Source organism: Xenopus laevis, chromosome 3L (genome assembly GCF_017654675.1).
Source record: "Xenopus laevis strain J_2021 chromosome 3L, Xenopus_laevis_v10.1, whole genome shotgun sequence".
Taxonomy (NCBI): domain Eukaryota; kingdom Metazoa; phylum Chordata; class Amphibia; order Anura; family Pipidae; genus Xenopus; species Xenopus laevis.
The window spans coordinates 123,320,358-123,339,755 of record NC_054375.1 but is presented as its reverse complement, the minus strand read 5'-3'; the positions used below and the strand labels follow the sequence as shown (position 1 = coordinate 123,339,755).

The window sequence follows — 19,398 nt, the reverse complement described above, 5'->3', positions numbered from 1 at the left end:
CAAGGACTGTTGCATTGAAGTAAAGCCACAAGGTATGAGGAGAGAAGGCCTCCAGCAGGCAACATGCTTTTATTTCATATTTTATACAGATGTGTGAGTTACTGGGAAGGCTAGGCTTAGAATCATGGAATCATTGTCTTTAGAAAGAGGCAGAAAGATGGGCAGGGGGAGCAAGAGAAAAAAAAAAAAAAGGCATCGGGGGGCCAATCAGGCTCAGTGAAAGAGGGTGAGAAAGAGATCATATCTTTAATACAGAAAATCATAAGAATTTAAGACAAGTAAAAATCCAGATGGAATAGTAAAATTAAAGTTCATAAACACGTACACTCAAAACAAAAATATATATATATATATTAACAAAACAAAAAAGAATTCCAAGAGTCCAGGGCAGGACGAGGGGAATATACAGAGCCCGGCACAGCGCAGGCAGCAGCCATTAGATGTTCTGACAGCATTGCATCTTTGGTTTATTTTCAGTGGTGGGGGGCACATGGATGGGGACCACATTGTTACTTGGGGACATGTCATTCTCACGTCTGTCGGACATCTGCGTCTGGGACACAATGCGGTAGATCTCTGCAAACAAGAGGGAGAAGCAATTTAGAAAGATGTCACCCATAATTCTTCCTAAAGCAGCTTCTCCGTGAGGCTTCAGGGCAGGAGCACACTGTCAATCTGTGCATGTGGAGGGGCTGCTGTAAGATGCCAGACATACAGTAGTCCCTATCTATTAGACTGCTGGAGGTTCTCTGGGTACTTAAAATGCCAGGGTCTGTTTTGAAACCCAGTCCAGACCTGCTTCTGGGTGGGAGGGCAGTTACAGTGGGCATGCTGATCATGGAGTTGTTTTCATTTAAAGTGGACCTGTCACCCAGACACAAAAATCTGTATAATAAAAGTCCTTTTCAAATTAAACATGAAATCCAATTTCTTTTTTTTATTAAAGCACACATAGCTGTTGTAAGCTCATTTAAAAATCTCAGCTGTCAATCAAATATTGTCTGCCCCTCCTCTATGCCTTAGGCACGGCAGACAATTACTTTCACTTTCCTTGATGTCACTGCTCTCCCCACATTCCCCCGTTCTCTTCACTGTTTAATTGTGTAACCAAATGCATGGGGATGGACATCAGGTCCCCCATTCTGGTGCACAAACAAGATTCTGAGATAATAACAGTGTCCACAAAATGGCCCCTGCCTGTTTGCTATAATTATAAATTCCCAGACTGATGGAAACAAGATTCAAATAATTTATATAGTGTAATTAAAGTTCATTTTGCTTGACTAATGTGATAAAATAGGATTTTGAATAATTTTTGGGGGCGACTGGTCCCCTTAGCCATTTAGCATTCAAAGCAACTACAAAGAGAAAAGCAACTGTACTTTTTCCATGCAGAACTCTCAGTGGGATTGTGTAACGTCGCACACACACGTGAGGACAGACAGGCAAGCTATTTCTACACGTAAGCATTGCAGAAAACAGATCCATATCTATAAAGACAGCTATGAGACCCAGGGAGATCTGAGACAGCATCTCTGCAGCATATCAGCTGCCTGTAACACTTCTCTGTATCAAGCATGGAGGAAAGCTGCATTGTTTAAATGACTCCCGCTAGCTCACCACCTTCAGAACGTATTCACACAGCTACCGTGCAGTCACTTATTAGTAAGTCATATAAAGAACAAGAGCATTGTGCTATGTCAGTCATTGGTGTATAAGTAAACTAGCTGTAAGGAATGCAGTCAGAATGCTTAATAGGATCAAAATAACTCCATAGCAAATGATCGGCAACACTAGTCACGCTGCTGCAATGGAGCGACAGTTCTCTGCTAGGCTGAGAATACCGGAGAGAACAATCGGCCTCTATTACCATGATAATCCTTGTAGGTAATAAGTGCAGTTCATGCAAACACTGTTGCTTCTGTTCTTGCCAACCCAACTCCTTCTAACAAGGAATTTGAGATGTGGCCTAACTCATCCTTACATAAACTGCCTTGGCAGGCCACAATCCTCAAGTTTCCTATGGCTTTATTACCATTGTATAAAGCTGTTATGTAATGTTCCTTCTGGGGTGATGTACACACATTTACACTCACACGTTACAATTCCTCTGCAACTAATATAATATAATATAATATGAACAATCGTATGCAACATTTCATTTGGCCTTCATTATTTATGTTTTTATAAATTTTTTTCAATTATTTGCCTTCTTCTTCTTCGTACTCTTTCTAGCCTTCAAATGGGGGTCACTGACCCCATCTTAAAAACAAATGCTCTGTAAGGCTACAAATGTATTGTTATTGCTACTTTATATTAGTCATGTTTCTATTCAGGCCTCTCTTATTCATATTCCAGTCTCTTATTCAAATCAATGCATGGTTGCTAATAGTGATGTGTGGTCCAGCCAGATACCCGCGGGTCGGGCAGGTTTGGGCCGACCTTGATGCAGGTGGAATCAGGTTGAGCTCTTCTGTCTGCTCTCCCCGTCCACAACCTGGACTACCGACTTCCGGTTTTATAGGCACAGTTGTCCCGCTCCTTTTGTGACATCATCGCCAGGGCAGGTCACCATGGGTCTATAAATGGAGATGGGAATCCAGGTGTGGGTGGGCATGGGTCGAGCTTTTCTCAACCTGCACATCACTAGTTGCTAGGGAAATTTGGACCCTAGCAATGAGAATGCTGAAATTACAAACTGGAAAGCTGCTGAATAAAAAGCAAAAGCTAAACACAAAAAACAGAAATAATAAAAACTAATTGCAAATCTGTCTTCCAGTCTGCCAAATAATATATCTTTCTGTAGACTCCTTTAGATACCAGTATATATGCACATTAATCTCTCTCCAGATTCCAAAAATGTTCTTATTGGCCAATTAGACACTTTCCTTATTGTGCTAAATAATCATTCTGCACCCCAATGTAAGAAATGATATGTCAGAAATGCTTGCAGTACAGTGTTAGATGCACTGTGGCCCCAGCATTCGAAAAGAAACCAATTTCCAGTGGATAGTTAAGTCTTATTCCCGGTTCCATCCATACCTGTGAGTATAGTCTGGAAAGCAGCTTCCACGTTTGTTGAATCCAGTGCAGAGGTTTCTATAAAGGACAATCCATTCTTTTCTGTAAAATCAAAGGGAAAGTTCAGAATGGTGCCCACGTTTTGCATTTCCAGCAAAGGAGAGTGATAATACAAGTGCAATGCAATGAAAGAAAAAAATCCATGTTAAATAGCACAAAGGTGATAAACATATGAGCAATGCTATTCTGGTACAGAGATCCATGCCTAGACCACATCCACATTCTATGTACTATCTATTATTATTAACAGTAACTTCTTTATTATAAATGAATAATGAATGCAACATGAGATTAAACAGTGGTGTGTCAGTCTTTGATTTCCCCTAGACTGTTCTTGTGACAACACAGAAGTTTGTTTTTGTAACACAATCCCAATTCACTACATGCTGCACACTGCTTAAAGGACAAACACTTTTTTTTTATTTTGATGACAGTTTCCCTTTAAAATAGCTTTGAAAGGGGACAAACATAAATGAAGTTTTGTCACACTGATTAGTTTGTGGATGCGCAAGTCTTTCTGGTTTAACCAGATACGGCAGAAATAACCGATATTCACCTATAATCGCCTATTAGGAACAGTTGCTCAGAGAAATCAGTGTGGTAAAGTCAGTGCTTATACCTCCAATAAGAAGCTTGGCAATTACTAGCAAAGGCTAATGACACATGCATTGAGTTTTAGTTCATGTGTTTGTGGGGGACAAGCTGGCCAACACATTATTCTGTCTCCATACTAGAGATAATCACCTGCAAATGCACGGGCTTCATCAGTGGGTACAGCTCTCAAGTGCCGCAGATCACTCTTGTTGCCCACCAACATGATAACTATTTTATTGTCTGCGTGGTCCCTTAGTTCCTTCAGCCATCGTTCCACATTCTCATAGGTTAAGTGTTTGGCAATGTCATACACCAGCAGGGCCCCCACCGCTCCCCGGTAATACCTGTTGGAAAAGAAAAAAGGATTTAGGGTGCTAGGGTTAAGTCCATTGCCCTTCTGCTGCTGTGATGTACAGGATTCCCAGCATTCCCTGGTGTAGCTCATAAGAGGGGAACAGGTTTGACATACTTGTAGGAAGAACAGGTGGAAGGACTATTTTAGTTATATGACTTCCTGTCTAAATACCAGGAAGTCATATACTGTAACTGAAATCATGAGGCAATTACCAGACCTGTTGCCATTAAAAGGGCACTAAATCATACCTGTATGACTGCACGGGATATAAGACTGGGAATGTTAATTATAATAAGCATTAAGACCAAACGAGCGAAGATCTGAATGTGCAAATAAAGATGTCTTGTCTAAATTGTGTGTCGATGCCTTAGTATTCAGCTAAGCAGTCAAATATGTTGCCTGTGTATTTAGCAGTAAATTCATTAGCCGTGACTGATAGCATGGCCAACTGATCTATATAGCATAGTTACGGAATGTGTGGCTATTATCTGTGCGCTATAACTCATGTGACACAAAGCAGCCAATAATCACACTTCAGTTACGCCACCCTGACTGACTCACGCTGAAGTGATGGCTCTGTATCGCTCCTGTCCGGCTGTGTCCCAGATCTGAGCTTTAATGGTCTTGCCGTCCACCTGGATGCTTCTTGTAGCGAATTCCACCCCGATGGTGCTCTTGCTCTCCAGGTTAAACTCATTGCGTGTGAATCTGGACAAGAGATTACTCTTCCCAACGCCGGAGTCTCCAATCAGAACCACTGGAGGAAACAAACAAGATGTCAGCGCTTGGGAATGACTTTCTGCTGAAACCAGGAAACCCCCTCCTGCAGCACATTCCATCAGTCACAGGATGGCAAGCTCAGGGGACATGTCTAAAGGAACAGTAACACGAAAAACAAAGTGTTTTAAAATAATGACAATATGATGTAGTGTTGCCCTGCACTGGTAAAACAGGTGTATTTGCGTCAGAAACGCTATAATCGTTTATATCAACAAATGGCTGCCATGGGAGCAGACATTCAAAGTTTAAAAAGGAGAAAAGGCACAGGATACACAACAAATAAGCTCTGTAGTAAACAATGGGATTCATCAGAACTTATCAGTTATCTACAGTGTATCCTGTGCTTGAATGGCCCCCATGGCTACGCAGCAGCTTGTTTATATAAACTATAGTTACATTTCTGAAGAAAACACACCAGTTTTACCAGTGCAGCACAACATTATACGGTCATCACTTTGTGGTGCTCACTGGAATAACCTCGGGTCGCACAGTTATCTGCTGATAGGAGTACCGGCCCGGGGTTTAAGGTAAGTCAGTACAATCACTTGGGGTGCCTAACATTTGGCACCCCCAAGTGCAGGATGCCTTTCCTTTTCCTTTAAACGCTTTAATTTTTGGTGTTACTGTTCCTTAAGTGCTAGTTCTCTGGAGTGCTCAAGTCTGGCCAGCAGATCCCTTCATACTGCACTTTAACAGATGTAAGATGCGGATTCAAAGGATAGTTGCAGGTAAGTGCAGTCTGGCCCAATTCTCTGCACTCTGTCCTCAAACAAAGTCAAATCATCTAACCCCATATACACTACACTAATTTGTTTGCATCGCAGAAATGCCTTTATTTTGATAATAAACACTTCAGCCGGCTGTATGGCTGCTCCCACTTCACCTGTAGGGCCAGTGTGACTGGCATTTACCCTATACATATAATAACAGCGCCCCGGGGGGATGAATAAGGGTCAGCAAATCAGCACGTGCCTAGGATTAAGCAGATCTCCACCCAAACCAAAGAAAACTTTCCAATATCCATCTATGAATCATTTTCACTTGTTTTACAGTTATTGGTAAATGTAATCGCAATTGTGATAAGTAATTGCATTTATCTTTATGTACTCTACTTCTTGAAACAACGTAGCACAAATCATTTCTCCTCAAGTTCCGCCACTCGGGTACATTCTGCTAAATTGTTTTAGGAGTCAGAACCGGTGGTAACAGAACACAGACAAACTGTAACATTGAAATAGAAAGTTGCTTAGCATTCGTTTCCAACAAAGTTCCTCTTTAAGAAATGTTTCTATACAAATTCCTGACTCCATTACTCAGATGTGTCGGCCCTGTCCCGAGACACTGTTAGCACCTGAGATGAACCCATAACTGGACACAATCCAGCTCGTATGTTTCCGAGGCCTATTTTGCCTTATCCAGATGCACTTCCTGCTGCAAACTATTATATGTACTGGATTTCTCCTGGATCAGCAAACTGTTCTAGCTCAGTACACTGGGGATCAGCATGGAAAGAGAAGAGCATTTCTATCCTAAAAGAGTATTGTGCTTTGATAGAAATCCATCCAGTGCTCTTAGATCTATTTCTAGAAGGGGGTAGACTGCCTTAATTAATATGAACTGCAGCAGCCAACCAATCATAGGCCGAGTATAATCCACAAGGGGGCCTTGTTGAAAGTTGGCCATACGCAAGCTGAAAGCTGGCAATTCAGTCCATCTTGACCAAGTCGGCAGTTTATTGGCACCTGCACGGGCCACTGACTGACCTGTCCAAATGAAAATCAGACGACGTGCAAAACAATGTGTTGCTGCAGCACTCTGTAGGCCCCAATGTATGATCATTTTGACCCTGCAAATGGGTGGCAAAATCTGGCACACATATACTTGTTTGATGACCTCACCCAATGAGTGTATGTGGTAGTTTGGATGCTGGGTATTGTAGTCATCAGCTGAAGGGAAGCAACATACACATAATGTACACTTACCCACAAAACTAAGTAGGTGTCAGGTTTGTAGTCCAAAAAAAAATTCTCTATAGTCATATTAAAAAATATATTTATTTAAAACATCTAAAATACAAAATTACCCCAGGTTTGTGACAAAGTGCTGACCACTGCACCATATATGTGACACGCAGAAGAACCCAAGACTGACCCTTAGCAGTTACATATATGGATAATCTAGGAATGGCTTACATATAAGGGAGGTGGTCAGCTGAACAGGGCCATTAATGAGCCTTCTCCATAGTATAGACAAGATTATATCATACCCTGTACAAAGACGTTCTTCACAAGTCTATACAAGTCAATACAAGCAGAGCTATTCCTGTAGAGCAAGTTAAGTGGACTATTAAAGGGAAGAACGGGTGTTCCGGAACATCCCCTATCTATTATGGAACTACAATAGAATCCATAAATTGCATTACAGATGTACTATTGCATTGGCTGTTTATTGAATAAAGTTGGTAATTATATGCCCCCTAAATGTGACTTTCCTCTTCCTGACAATCATCACGAGTAAACTTCGGAAATCGGAGCGCCGGCATTTTTTCCTTAACGCAGGCAGAATACACGGGGAAGCAGTTCGTGGAGATTAGTCACCTTAAATAAGAGGCAATTAGTCGCCGGGTGACTAAATCTCCCCGAATCTCCAGGTGTGCCATTACCCTTAGGAGAGAGCAGGACTGGGTGTTCACGGGCCTAATCACTAGAGGCTTATCTCAATGACCCTGCTGGGAAACAAGCTGAGGAGCAGACTTGCTGGCCAAGTCCCTATCATACTTCTTCCAATCTCGGAACAGCACATTTCTGATAATGTCAAACCATGTGATACCTGCCTTAGGAAAACCAGGAAATGGCTTGTGCCCTCTCACTACAAGGTCCCTGCTAAAGAACGTTCCTCTAAGATCAAGTTCCGGATGTGTCTGCAATACACAGAGATACAGCAGGGCAATTCATCAGCAGGGCCACCCATCTTTCCAACACTAACCAACGAAGCTGGACAGTTTAGTCAGTGTGTCCTGCAGTCCCAATATATTGCAGTTGGTCAGTCCAAAAAGAGAGTCCAATCTGCCCAAGACCAGAAGATCGAGCTCCTCTCCTCGCACACAATTCCCCTGTTTAACCCATAAGGGCATTGGTCTGTGTAAAAACATTCAGGGTATAGTAACACCAAAAAATGTATGCGTTTTAAAGTAATCAAAATGTGATGTACGGATGCCCTTCACCGATAACACTGGTGTGTTTAATTTAGAAACACTACTATTAGGGTAAGATCACACTGGGAGATTCGGGAAGATTTAGTCACCCGGCGACTAATTGCCTCTTCTTTGGGACGACTAATCTCCCCGAACTGCTTCCCCCTGTCTTCTGCCTGCTAGAATTAAAAATCGCCTGCTGCACGGCACACGCGGCGCTTTGTTTTCCAAAGTCGCTCGAGGTTGCCTGAAATATACTAAATGTACTTAGACTGTGATTTACCCATTTTTGCAGTGATTATGCACACCCCATCGCACTGCACACATAGTCTTTAACTTTCCAGCTAAAGCTGTGAAGGTGGCATTACCTGACCCCAGACACAGGCAAGGTTGTACCTGCAAGTCAGAGCAGCGATGCCGTCAGGCAAACAGGCAGGGAAGCAAGATAAGGTGCAAAAGCCCAGACGTGTCGACAGGTTGGGGCAAGTAGGGGAGGGAGGACGGGACCTTGGAGTGATATTATCAGAGCTGCTGCAAACTTTTACCCCCAAGGATTTCCCAGTATATTGGGCACTGCAAAGCACAAGAGAGAAGTAATGAGACTCTATACAAGGGGCTTGCACGTGTCTTTTATCTACACTCAATAGACACAATGTTGCGCAGGCCCGTTTTAACCTTTGCTTCTGTCAGTTCTGAATAGGTGTTCCGGATGGGTGCCATAAAGTGTGATGCAATGCTATGAGTATATCAGCCTGAGGGCTCCTGTGAGCTCGTAGGGTGTGATGGGTGAGTCAGCACTGCAACAATTGGGTGACACAAAGGTACAGGGTGGAAAGGCAAGAGCTGGGTGGGTAGGAGCTGAACTCGCTGTGCAACAGGCAAGAAAAGGAAGTCTGAGGAGAATGCCATACTGTTGTGATACTGCTGTGCCCAAGGTAAGTTAATGGCAGAGCCATATTGCCAGCAGAGTGTGCAACTCAGCGCCTATCTAGCACAAGAAAAGACTGGACTATACATGCATAACCCAGAATAAAGAGAAGAATTAGTATAGGCACACACTTGTGTTTAGGTGTCACTCAGAGGGAGAATGTGAGGACCCAACAAGACAATCCCCATAGAGCACAGTGAGTTCAAAGGGGATTTGTGAGTAAATCAGGTCAAGTGACTCAAACCTACTAACCTCCCCAGGATTCAATATGCCTACGGACAGCATATAAAACAAGTAACATTTTTGGGGAGGATGTAAGATTGAAGGGAGTTTCCCAGTCGATAAGTGCATGGAACACCTTGAGCACCACACCTACTATTTGTCAAGTCTCCCATGATCTGCACTCAAGCCTGGTGCATTCAGTGCAATTGTATGTGGAGCTCACAGTGCCAAACATACAGAAGTCATGCAGTACAGAGCAATGGCACACGGGGCAATTACAGGGGCATTGAATGCTGGGTTTATGAGTTCACAAACACATGGCATTACTTGCAAACACTTGCCAGGTGACATTTGTCTGAAGATACAACATTCATAGATCCCCCTGCGTGCTATAGTCCTTTCACATGACTAGTTGCTCCCACAAGATGAGATTGAAGCAGGAAACCCATCATAAACAATGAAAGTGCAATGCCAGCGCAGGTTCAGTGCAATTCCATTGGTGGCAAGGGAGGAAATTAAAACAGCCGCTATTCTTATCACAAGAAAACTCTACTTTTCTGCAATTTCCCTATGCCTGTTTGGGTACTATTGTGAATTAATTCTGCATGAAGTAATGTTTCCTAAATAATTCACCCTTTGGGAAATGAAAGGGAAATTCCACTCAGTCTTTTTTTTTTTTTGCCTTTCATTAGACAAAATAGTTTGAGTGGAATTTCCCTTTAAATCAAATAAGCCAGTTTTTGGCAAAAGCACAGAACGTTCACAGGCAGAAATGTTAATGGCAAAGCAAAATGCCCAGCTGACAAGAGGGAGTCATATGGTGAGAGAGAGGAGGAGGCTGATGGATTAATATCCTGTGCAGACCTGTGCTTTCCTCACTACCCCACCCTACATTCCACACTTCTGAGAGGTCAAGCAGTGCTTTAGCCACTGACCCTGAACAGAATGCATCCTGCAGGGTAAAAGTCTGACTCCATCTTCCCAGCCTCACCAATGTTTAACCCCGGCAGAGCTGAAAGTACATCCAATCCCATAATATCTCCCAAAGCTAGTGAATAATTAGACTACCTCCATCGGCAACTCCCATTTTGCTTGTGCCGAGACAGTACAAATACCCATTGCTTAAGGGGAAGATTTGCACTAGCCAGGCCCCAGTCCAGTTGTTGCTGAACTATAACTTTCAGGCTCTAATCACAAACACGGTATGAGTGATTGGCCAAGCAGGCTGCAGTGCAAATGGCTGGATCTGCTGAGAAGAATCAAGCACATAATGTGGCTGGCTGTATATTGGGCTCATGCAACGTAACACAAGTCTGTCACTGAGCAAATAAACAGAATAGTAACATGAGAACTAACTGGGGAGAAGATGTGTTGATCTAAAGGGCAAACAGAGCTGGACTTGACAAAGGGCACATGAGAAAAGGTGATATCATTAGCGGTATATAACCAGTAGGGATGCACCGAATTCAGGATTCTGCCTTTTTCAACAGGATTCGGATTCGATTCGGTTTGGCCGGGCAGAAGGATTCGGTCGAATCCGAATCCTGTTGAAAAGGCTGAATCCTGGCCAAGGATTCCTTGTTTTGTGACAAAAAGTCACGTAATTTCCCTCCCGCCCCTAATTTGCATTTGCAAATTAGGATTTGGATTCTGCTGAATCTTTGAAAAAGGATTCGGGGGTTTCGGCCGAATCCAAAATAGTGGATCCAGTGCATCCCTAATAACCAGAGATTCGACTGTGTGCCCTGTGCCCATCAAGGAAAGTTGGAATCACTAGTTGATTCGTTCACTCCCTAGTCTGGGACTTCTTCAAAATGCATTGCTGTTATACTCTTCATTTGCCCCAAAATCCTCTGCTCTTGAGAAGTACAGAAATCATCAAGAATTTCTCTAACACAACTGCATTCACCCAGGGAGGTGCAGAGGATTCTCTGGAACTGGAAGTGTATGGCAGGTGGCACTGAGAAGAATAGTACCCTGGACTGGTGCTGCATTTTTTTGTCTAAACTAAGCAACTAGAATGACTGGGGAGCCTAACAACTTGGCACCAGCGATTCTAACTTTCCTTGTCCTGGCTTTAACTTCAGTGATTTAGATATCAATAAAACTGGAGGTGCTACTTGTCAGGATGAAGGGATTCAACCGCATCATTTTCATTATTTGGGGGCAAAAACCCCCAACTACAGAGGATGCAGAGCCTGGGACTGGGGGGCGAATTATAATCACTCCCAGGAAAATGTTAATTAATAGCACCTTATTCTTAAAGGTGAACCCTAAAATGTTCTTTTATTTGTTGCCCTGTGTCTTACACACATTCTTATAACCAGCAGTTTGTGATGTCATCAGTTATAACCAGCACTTTGTGATGTCATCAGTTCTAGCCGTTGCTTCGTGATGTCACATGACCCAAGGAAATCTACGTGTTTCACTGAAGACCATGAAAGGAATGGTAGTAAATGTTTGATTTCCTCTTGCTGATACCATTTCCCGATGACTTCCCGTAGAAAAGCAAGGGATGTGCTGTTCGTGCAACTACAAGCCCTCCTCCCATGCTTCACTGACTCATGACGCCACTAAACTTCTACTCACTTGGGAGCCTTGTCACCTGAGCTATTCATACAGCCACAACCTGGATCCCAGACCTTTATTTACTGTCCCATGATGCAGAGAATGCAGCAACCCCAGGGTCAATCTCTAATCCATCTACAGCTGGGGCAGGGTTATAACCTAAAGTTCAGCCTCAGCTGGTGATTCTCCCTAGAAACGTCAGCCTAAAGCCTCGCTACCAAAGGTTTTAACCTCCAAAGTGTGAAGCACTGGCTGCCAGTCCCCGTCCCGGACTCCCCCGGTTACCTTTGAAGAGATAATCGTACTCGTCGTCCCTGGTACCCATCCTCGCGGCACTTCTGTCTTTCGGAATATGCGAGGAACAGAAGCAGCAGCAGCAGCAACAACCGTCAGATCTCCAGGAAGCCCGGCAGTGTCCGAACCCCTCCCAGAAACAGGAGCAGCACTTCCGCCCACTCCTGCACGGAAACGGCTATAACCGTCACTTCCGGGTTTCCTGGCAACTGAGTGTCGTTGTGCGAGTCTCACGAACAAGATGTCTCTGTTGATCTTCTATTTCTAACGAGAAGGACTTAATATATAAACAAGCGGTGTTGTCTTAATGTTTTTGGAAGCGTTTTAACCACTTAAATGGCGCTGTGCGCATTTTGTGCACTATGTGGCGGTAGTTGAGAGTAGTAAGATGGCGGCTCCGATTGAAGCTGACTGGGCGGTGAGAGCCGCAATGAAAGGTGGACTATAAACAGAAATTGTGCAGTTTGAAAGGATGAGACGTATCCTAGATTTTAGCCAAAGAACAAATTGAAAGACCATGTCTCAATATATTATTGTATAAAGACAATTTTTATTACGAAGATGTAAAGTTCGAGGTTGCTGACGTTTATATGCGGTTCCATGGTGTAATGGTTAGCACTCTGGACTCTGAATCCAGCGATCCGAGTTCAAATCTCGGTGGAACCTAAATGTTTTGCGTCATATTATTATAAGTAAATTATATTATAACATTAGTGAAAGTGATTATGTAGATTAATGTACAATATATTTATTTTTTTTAGGAAGGGAGGTTGAAAGCATCTGATTCATTTATTTGAAATTGCTGTTAAAAAGAATGGAAACAATTTGCAATCCAGATTACACAGGTAGCAGCCTCTTGCTCTGCAGTTGCAAAACAGTGGCTGCTGCTGCTGCTGCTAAGGGTATATTAACCGCTAGTTGTAGTTCAGCAACAGTGAGTAGTGAGATCCTGGATTCCCTATAGGCCATATGCACTGTATGAAAGAGTTTATCTGCTTTACAGTAAAGCAAGTTATACCAGTACTGGACAATGGATGGTCATATTACATAAACAGACTGGGATTTCACTGCCCTATGTGGAAATTCAGCAGCTAAGGCCTTGGTCCAACCATCATCATCAACTTGGCTGGTCAAAGAGTTTGAGAGTTGGAGAGTTGCAGAGTTGCAGTTCTACTATAACTGGCGGACCAAATGAGGTACTTCCTTGTTCTTTGTGCAAGTGGCAGAGTCCATTCTGGAGCTACTGTAGAACTTTTTTGGTGAGTGATATTTCTTTATGGCATTTAGCCACTAGGTGGCCTTGTTTATCCAAAAGACATATCATTGTATTCAGTTCATGTATCTTTGCAGCTGATTCACTTTATTCCTTTAGCTTTTTTTTTACGTTAAAGTCACTATTAAATGTCAAGCTGTCACAGTTCTCCACCACATACCAAGCAGATCATGGAAGAGAGGTGGTTTGTGTGCCAGTAGGCAAGCAGGGCAAATGGAATTGCTTGAAATTATTATTATTGAACAAACTACAGCAACAAATATTGGAAGGGTCTCTTGTTAAGTGCATGGGAAGTTATTAAACATGTGGGTCACGTTGGTCAGCTTACATGTTTATTGATTTTCTATGTGAAAATAAGTAAACACAAGATCTGCAGGGAACAAACATAACATATTTCTGTAAACTGTAATGCGCAATGAACATGAAACATAAGATGTGATAAACACAATAGTCTGAGCACCTTTGGCTGATAGACTTGTATTAATAGGATCTTGATCACAAGATGATTATTTTCTCAGGAAATTAATTTTCAGCCAACTGTACCCAGTCTGCCGAAATGACCACCATGCTCAATGCCAAGTGGTGGTCGAGAGTTGTGTAAAGCTCACCGCTACTGGAAAAAGCATCATCTAGTGTTGTGGTTTTCTATTCTTTGGGAAAGGCTTTTTCCTGTTTTGGCACAATATTGCCCCCATAAAAAAGTGTGGTTCATACAGAATGGGTTTGCAGAAGTGGAAGAGCCTGATTGGCCTGCATAAAGTCCTGACCTCATCCCAAGTGGACATCTGCGGAATGAATTGGAACACTTGCGGTCATTTAATAACAGTGGGCAAATTTGCCCCTGGGTACTAACCCAGGGCAACCAATCAAATGTTTGCTTGTATTGTTTTACCTGCAGCTAGCTGATTAGATGCTGTAGGTTACTGCCAGGGCTGCTTCTGCCATGAGGCAAGGTGAGACCCTTGCCTCAGGCGGCAGCGAGCGTCCAGTTACAAGCGGGCGGCAAAAAGCCGCCTCTTGTAACTTTAAGAGCCGAACTTCCGGGTTTTAACCCAGAAATTCGGCTTGGCTAGTGCAGAGAGCGCAATTGCGCTTAATGCACTAGTGATACTGCCCACTTAGACCCGCTCCGACGCTAATTTTTAAGCGCAGAGCGGAAGAGGAGGGGGGCGGCATCTGGGCTGCTGCCTCAGGCCACAGCAGCCCCAGAATCGGCGCTGGTTACTGCCTAGGTGCAAATTTGCCCAATGTTAATAAATAAGCCCTACTGACTGCAATTCAGGCTGGATGCCCAACTTCACTAATGCTCAAAGCAAATCCCACCAACAATGATCCATCATCTATTGGAAAGCTTTCCCATAAGAGTAGGGGCTATTACAGCAGCAAAGGGAAGTCCAATTTCATATTAATAGAAATTAGAAAAGAGGGTGCACACCCTTAAAAGTATGTAATGCGAGGTGGTAATCCAAAGGGAGACTTCCCATGTGGGTCTCCAAATCTCACATACAGATAATGTTTCTTTGTTTTTTTTTGTTATTTGTGCCCCTGAGAAATACCAATATGGTTGAAACGCGTTGGGCTCACTTTTTATTTTTGTAAGTTTTGTATATTTTTTGTTTCTTTTTTTCTTACGTGATAAATATATTATTTAATTTTTCTAAATGGAGTGTGCAATCCTTTCCAGATTTTCAATTTCATATTAATATCCTTCCCTTGGTTTGGGAATGAGGTGAGGCACAGGCAGGTGTCTGGATTTATTTTGGAATGTAGTTATATTGATATATAAGTACTTGTGTAGTCCTACCTAAAAAAGAATATACATTTTTCCTTCTCTATGCAAGAAAAGGGTATTCTAAGCTTTATCGGCTCAGAAGTGCACGGTCACATCTCAGTAGGGCCAAAAAATATTAACATGTATATAATGATAAACACAAATATTTGAATTCTATGGATCTCCTAACAATATGCTGTCCAAGTGTCCATAGCATGGTGCTAGAGGCAGATGGAAGCCAATACGTTGCTATGTTATTGTGGTAAGTGATCCAATGGTTGCTGTTTGCTGCTATGTTATAGAATGAATGTTTAACTGAACATTTGCAGGTCAGTATCCATGGTAACGTACAGCCCAGAAATTGTGACGTTTAGGAAAGTGGGTAGGAAATGAGGCACGTCCGCTGTGAGCTGACTGATATGTTATTGCCTTCCTGGATGTGTTTGCCCTTATCACTATGACAGCAGTTGTGGATGGTTTGGCAATAGATTCAGGGTGCCCAAACTCTGCAGTTTGCGGGTTTGTAAACACGCCAGGGTGTTGTAACTAATAGTAGCATATAAACTTACAAAGATGTTTTGGGAGTAACCCCCCTCCTGTCACCCACAGAAACAGCCCAGTCTCCTTTGTAATTTGCACCCAAATTAATATTATCCCTCACCACTGAAAACTATTGCAGTTGCCCTGAATATTCTTAGAAAGCAACGTTGGATAGAGGTGGGAGCATAATAGGGTATGACTAAACCTCTGGGTTAAACAGACATTTTACACCACTTCGAACTTTTAGGGTGAGGTCACACGTGCCATTTTTACATTGCTTTTTTAAAAACGCAGGGTCGAGTGTAAAAACGCCAATAAAACCACACACGTGCCATAATGCATTTTTCAGCCTGTCATTTTCTCTTGCCAACATGCATTTCTGTTTTTCCTCGTTCCCCACAATTCCACTCGGAAGAATTTTGGTCAACCTTTGTGAAAAAAAGTGAAGCGGAAAAGCAATTTACATGCAAAATGTAGCTGCACTAATCGTCAATACACAACGTAATTACGTCACCAGCATACAACACGGCAAATACGTGCAATCCATCCCCTTTGAATTTACCCACCTTATACAGTATTTCAGTGAAATGTATTTCTAAACCTGCGGATCCCATAGAGTTCAATAATATGGCGTTTTCCCTCTTGTATTGGAGCAAATACTGCCATTGTGTGGCAGATAATTGGCTCGCAAGCGCCCAGTGGGAATAGTTATAGTGCGTATTCGATTATTTTCAATAGAGCTTCATTTTGTGCATATTTTTGCTCGGCTGCACGTTTGTAAAAACACCACGTGTGACCTCTCCCCTTGAAGTGAACTGTTAAAAGAGAAATAAACCAAAACATAACTTTTTGTTTAATATAAGAAATTCTAAGCAACATTGGTTTTATCTGTAAATGCAACTGCAAAGTAGTTTCTGTCCGTCCCATTTTGTTCACTGCCCAACACTGGTTGGTCTGACTTTTGAAACAATGTAGCAGAATCCAGCTTTAACATGAGTCAAGAGTCAGATGTTTTGCCTTGCTAATGCTAACCTTTCTGATTCGTCACTCAGCTCATGAATCCTGGCAAATGCTCAGAATCCTGCAGTAATGTGGCTTTTAAAGTGGGTTTAGATAGAACCTTGGCCATAAATTGTGACACAACTGAGAAGGGAAAGAAACCTAACCACTTCATTACACTCCCTATGCAAGGATAAAAGTGCAAGGCAATTGCCATTACCATGCATAAAAATGTTGTGTTTTGTTGATAATATCTGCCATATATTAAATGCTCAGAATTGTCTCTCCTACATGTCTATATTTTAAATTGGAATGCCTGTATATTCCATTCAGATGCCTACAGCCTCTCCAGCTGAGCCAATGGGCAGGTGGAGAAATAAAGGAGATCAAGAAGGGCAATGTCAGACAGGGCCATTCTGAGCAACAGTAGAAAACACCCAGAATATATCCGAGCAAATATCTACAGTAGTAAATATAAATAAATATTCTGGAAATAGATATTGGGAAATAAAAGCACTCTCCTAGAAATGACTGTGACTGTTACAGGGTGTTATGAGAAGTCATATGAGCCAGTTCCTGGGGCCTTGCTGGAAATAAAATCCAGTAAAAGAAAAAGGAGGGGGGGGGGTATTTCTGGAGTACTGCAAAGTGCATAGTTTTTAACAATAGGTCAGAGATATATATATATATATATATATATATATATATATATATATATATATATATATATATATATATATATATATATATATATATATATATATATATATATATATATAGTAAAGTTCAGGGGGAGTGGGATCGCCCATGCACTGCGGCCACAACACAGTAGTAGAATAAATGTCTTTTTATTCCTTATTCAAGCAAACAAGTTGTATCTTCAGCAGGTAACAATAACAACTTAAACAAGCTGTATCCTCAGCAGGTAAAATAAGTCAACTTAAACATAGTCTTCAGCATAAAGGAACAATCACTTTCATGCACAGCAGAAATGAAAGAAAACAGTTCATATTCCCATTCAGGGATCAGGCTCACCTTGCCTTACAAAGCTTTTGATTCCCTGTCAGGAGAGCAGTTTCCAAACACACTTCTCTCTTGCAGATCTCACATGTGTCTACCAACCCCCTTCCTGAACTCTCAGGGCTCTCTTAACTCCTGCACTGCTGCAGTAATTAGCCCTGCTGTGCACCCTCCACGTACCTGAATAAAGGGGAAATATACCTGTTGTCCAGGACCCACCCCTGGAGTCCTGTACAATATATATATATATATATATATATATATATAATGCGCTCGCTTTCCCCGATATGCCCACTCGAGAGCCAAATCATTGGATCACATCACTGGAACGCAGGCTGCCGGGGCCATATCAATAAGCCAAACCCATCATCTCCCTGACTGATTTACAAACAGCACAAGTACAAGGTGCTGTCTTATTATTTCAGAGAAAATCCTTTTGATAAAATTAGAATTCTTTCTAAAACGGCCTTTCCATAATTCAGAGCTTTCTGGATAATGGATTTGTGAATAAGGGGTTTCCTACCTGCACTAATGATTCAGACCAGAGAAACTGAAAGAAGCAACAGAAAGTGCTGCTGCCTTGAAGACAGATATTATATGAGAATATACTTTTCTCGCGTGTCTATTCCCCAGTGCTCCGGCCAGGACCAAGGAGGAAAGACTGCTGGCCTAGGGGATAGGGTTGCCACCTTTTCTGGAAAAAATACAGGCCTTACTATATATTTTATCTTTTTCCCCTATTAATAACATTGGGATCAATCATCATTTTCAGCCAGATGGCAACCCTACTATAAGAACAGGTACCATAATCCGGGGCTGTTTGTTATAAAGGAGGTCAGAAAATTTTGCATTGCCCCACTTTCTGTTCCTCTTTGCTCTACATCCCTTGCTATAATTGTCTATTCAAATTCAGCTTTGTGAAATTATAGGACACATGAACAAAAGATGATGTGTCTGTCCTAGAATGGGAACTCTTATTTGAAATAGAAACAGAACCACACAATATTTCTGCACCATAATCCTTTATCGCAATGTATTGCCAGTCCGTGGAGGCAATATGTTTTTTTTTCAGACACTTCCCACACTAATTCTAATTTCAGCAGTGAAGAAGAATGAGGCTTGGAACCAATTACAGTATAGTAAAAGGAAGTTGTATTCAGTGGGGATGCCTCACTAATTGGCATCGCCCCAGTGAATTTCACTTTCCTTCAACACCAAAACTTAAAAACATATGAATAAATATGTTGTTTCATTAAAATGTGAAAACCCCCTACTTGGCCCACTGCATCCTTCCAAGGGAAAATGTTGTCTTCAGTTCTGTTGGGGGGCATCTATCATGGCACCATAGTGATATTACTGCTATCATCAGCACCACGATTTAAATGATCTTTTGTAACTACTGGATACAAGAGGTTGTCTGAACCTATGCAGAACACATGCAATAACTGACCTGCTAGTTGGGTGATACCCAGCCATGTGTTGGAGCAAGGGTGATCCAAAGCAAAATACTGCCTTCCTCTCTGCTTTCTTACCTGCTGATTTAATACTGTGCTCTTGCAGTATTCAGAAACTAAGATAAATGGGGAACCTTGTTCATGCTGAATAAGTTATATTTTTTGTAAGAAGCCACATGACTTATCACTCCAAGGGTCACGATCTAATATTACTCAACCATTATATTATGTACAGAGAGGCCAATTATATACTGTACAGAGAGATTGCTCATAAGAAAGCATGTGGATAGTGATCTGCTCTTGATAATGCTTTCCGACTCTGTCCT

At 42.1% G+C, this 19,398-nt stretch overlaps 1 protein-coding gene and 1 non-coding gene across 2 annotated transcripts; one reads left to right on the top strand and one right to left on the bottom strand.

Moving 5' to 3' along the window:
• Window positions 1–35: 35 nt before the first annotated feature.
• On the bottom strand, window positions 36–12,196 carry rab11a.L (RAB11A, member RAS oncogene family L homeolog). Its single transcript, XM_018253297.2, has 5 exons — window positions 12,007–12,196; window positions 4,592–4,787; window positions 3,826–4,019; window positions 3,043–3,123; window positions 36–576 (listed from the first exon to the last, which is right to left on the bottom strand). Exons 1-5 carry the CDS (start codon window positions 12,044–12,046, stop codon window positions 437–439), a joined length of 651 nt encoding a protein of 216 aa, XP_018108786.1. The 5' UTR covers window positions 12,047–12,196; the 3' UTR covers window positions 36–436.
• A 413-nt stretch (window positions 12,197–12,609) lies between these two features.
• Window positions 12,610–12,681, top strand: trnaq-cug. The gene has a single exon. It is a non-coding gene; the product is annotated as a tRNA-Gln (tRNA).
• Window positions 12,682–19,398: the final 6,717 nt, after the last annotated feature.

Coding starts and splice junctions, on each gene's coding strand:
- rab11a.L (XM_018253297.2), bottom strand. CDS start 12,046: ATGGGTACCAGGGACGACGAGTACGATTATCTCTTCAAAG. Junction 4,020..4,591: donor TACAGAGCCATCACTTCAGC/GTGAGTCAGTCA, acceptor CTTTTCCAACAG/GTATTACCGGGGAGCGGTGG. Junction 3,124..3,825: donor TGAAGCCCGTGCATTTGCAG/GTGATTATCTCT, acceptor TTGATTTTACAG/AAAAGAATGGATTGTCCTTT.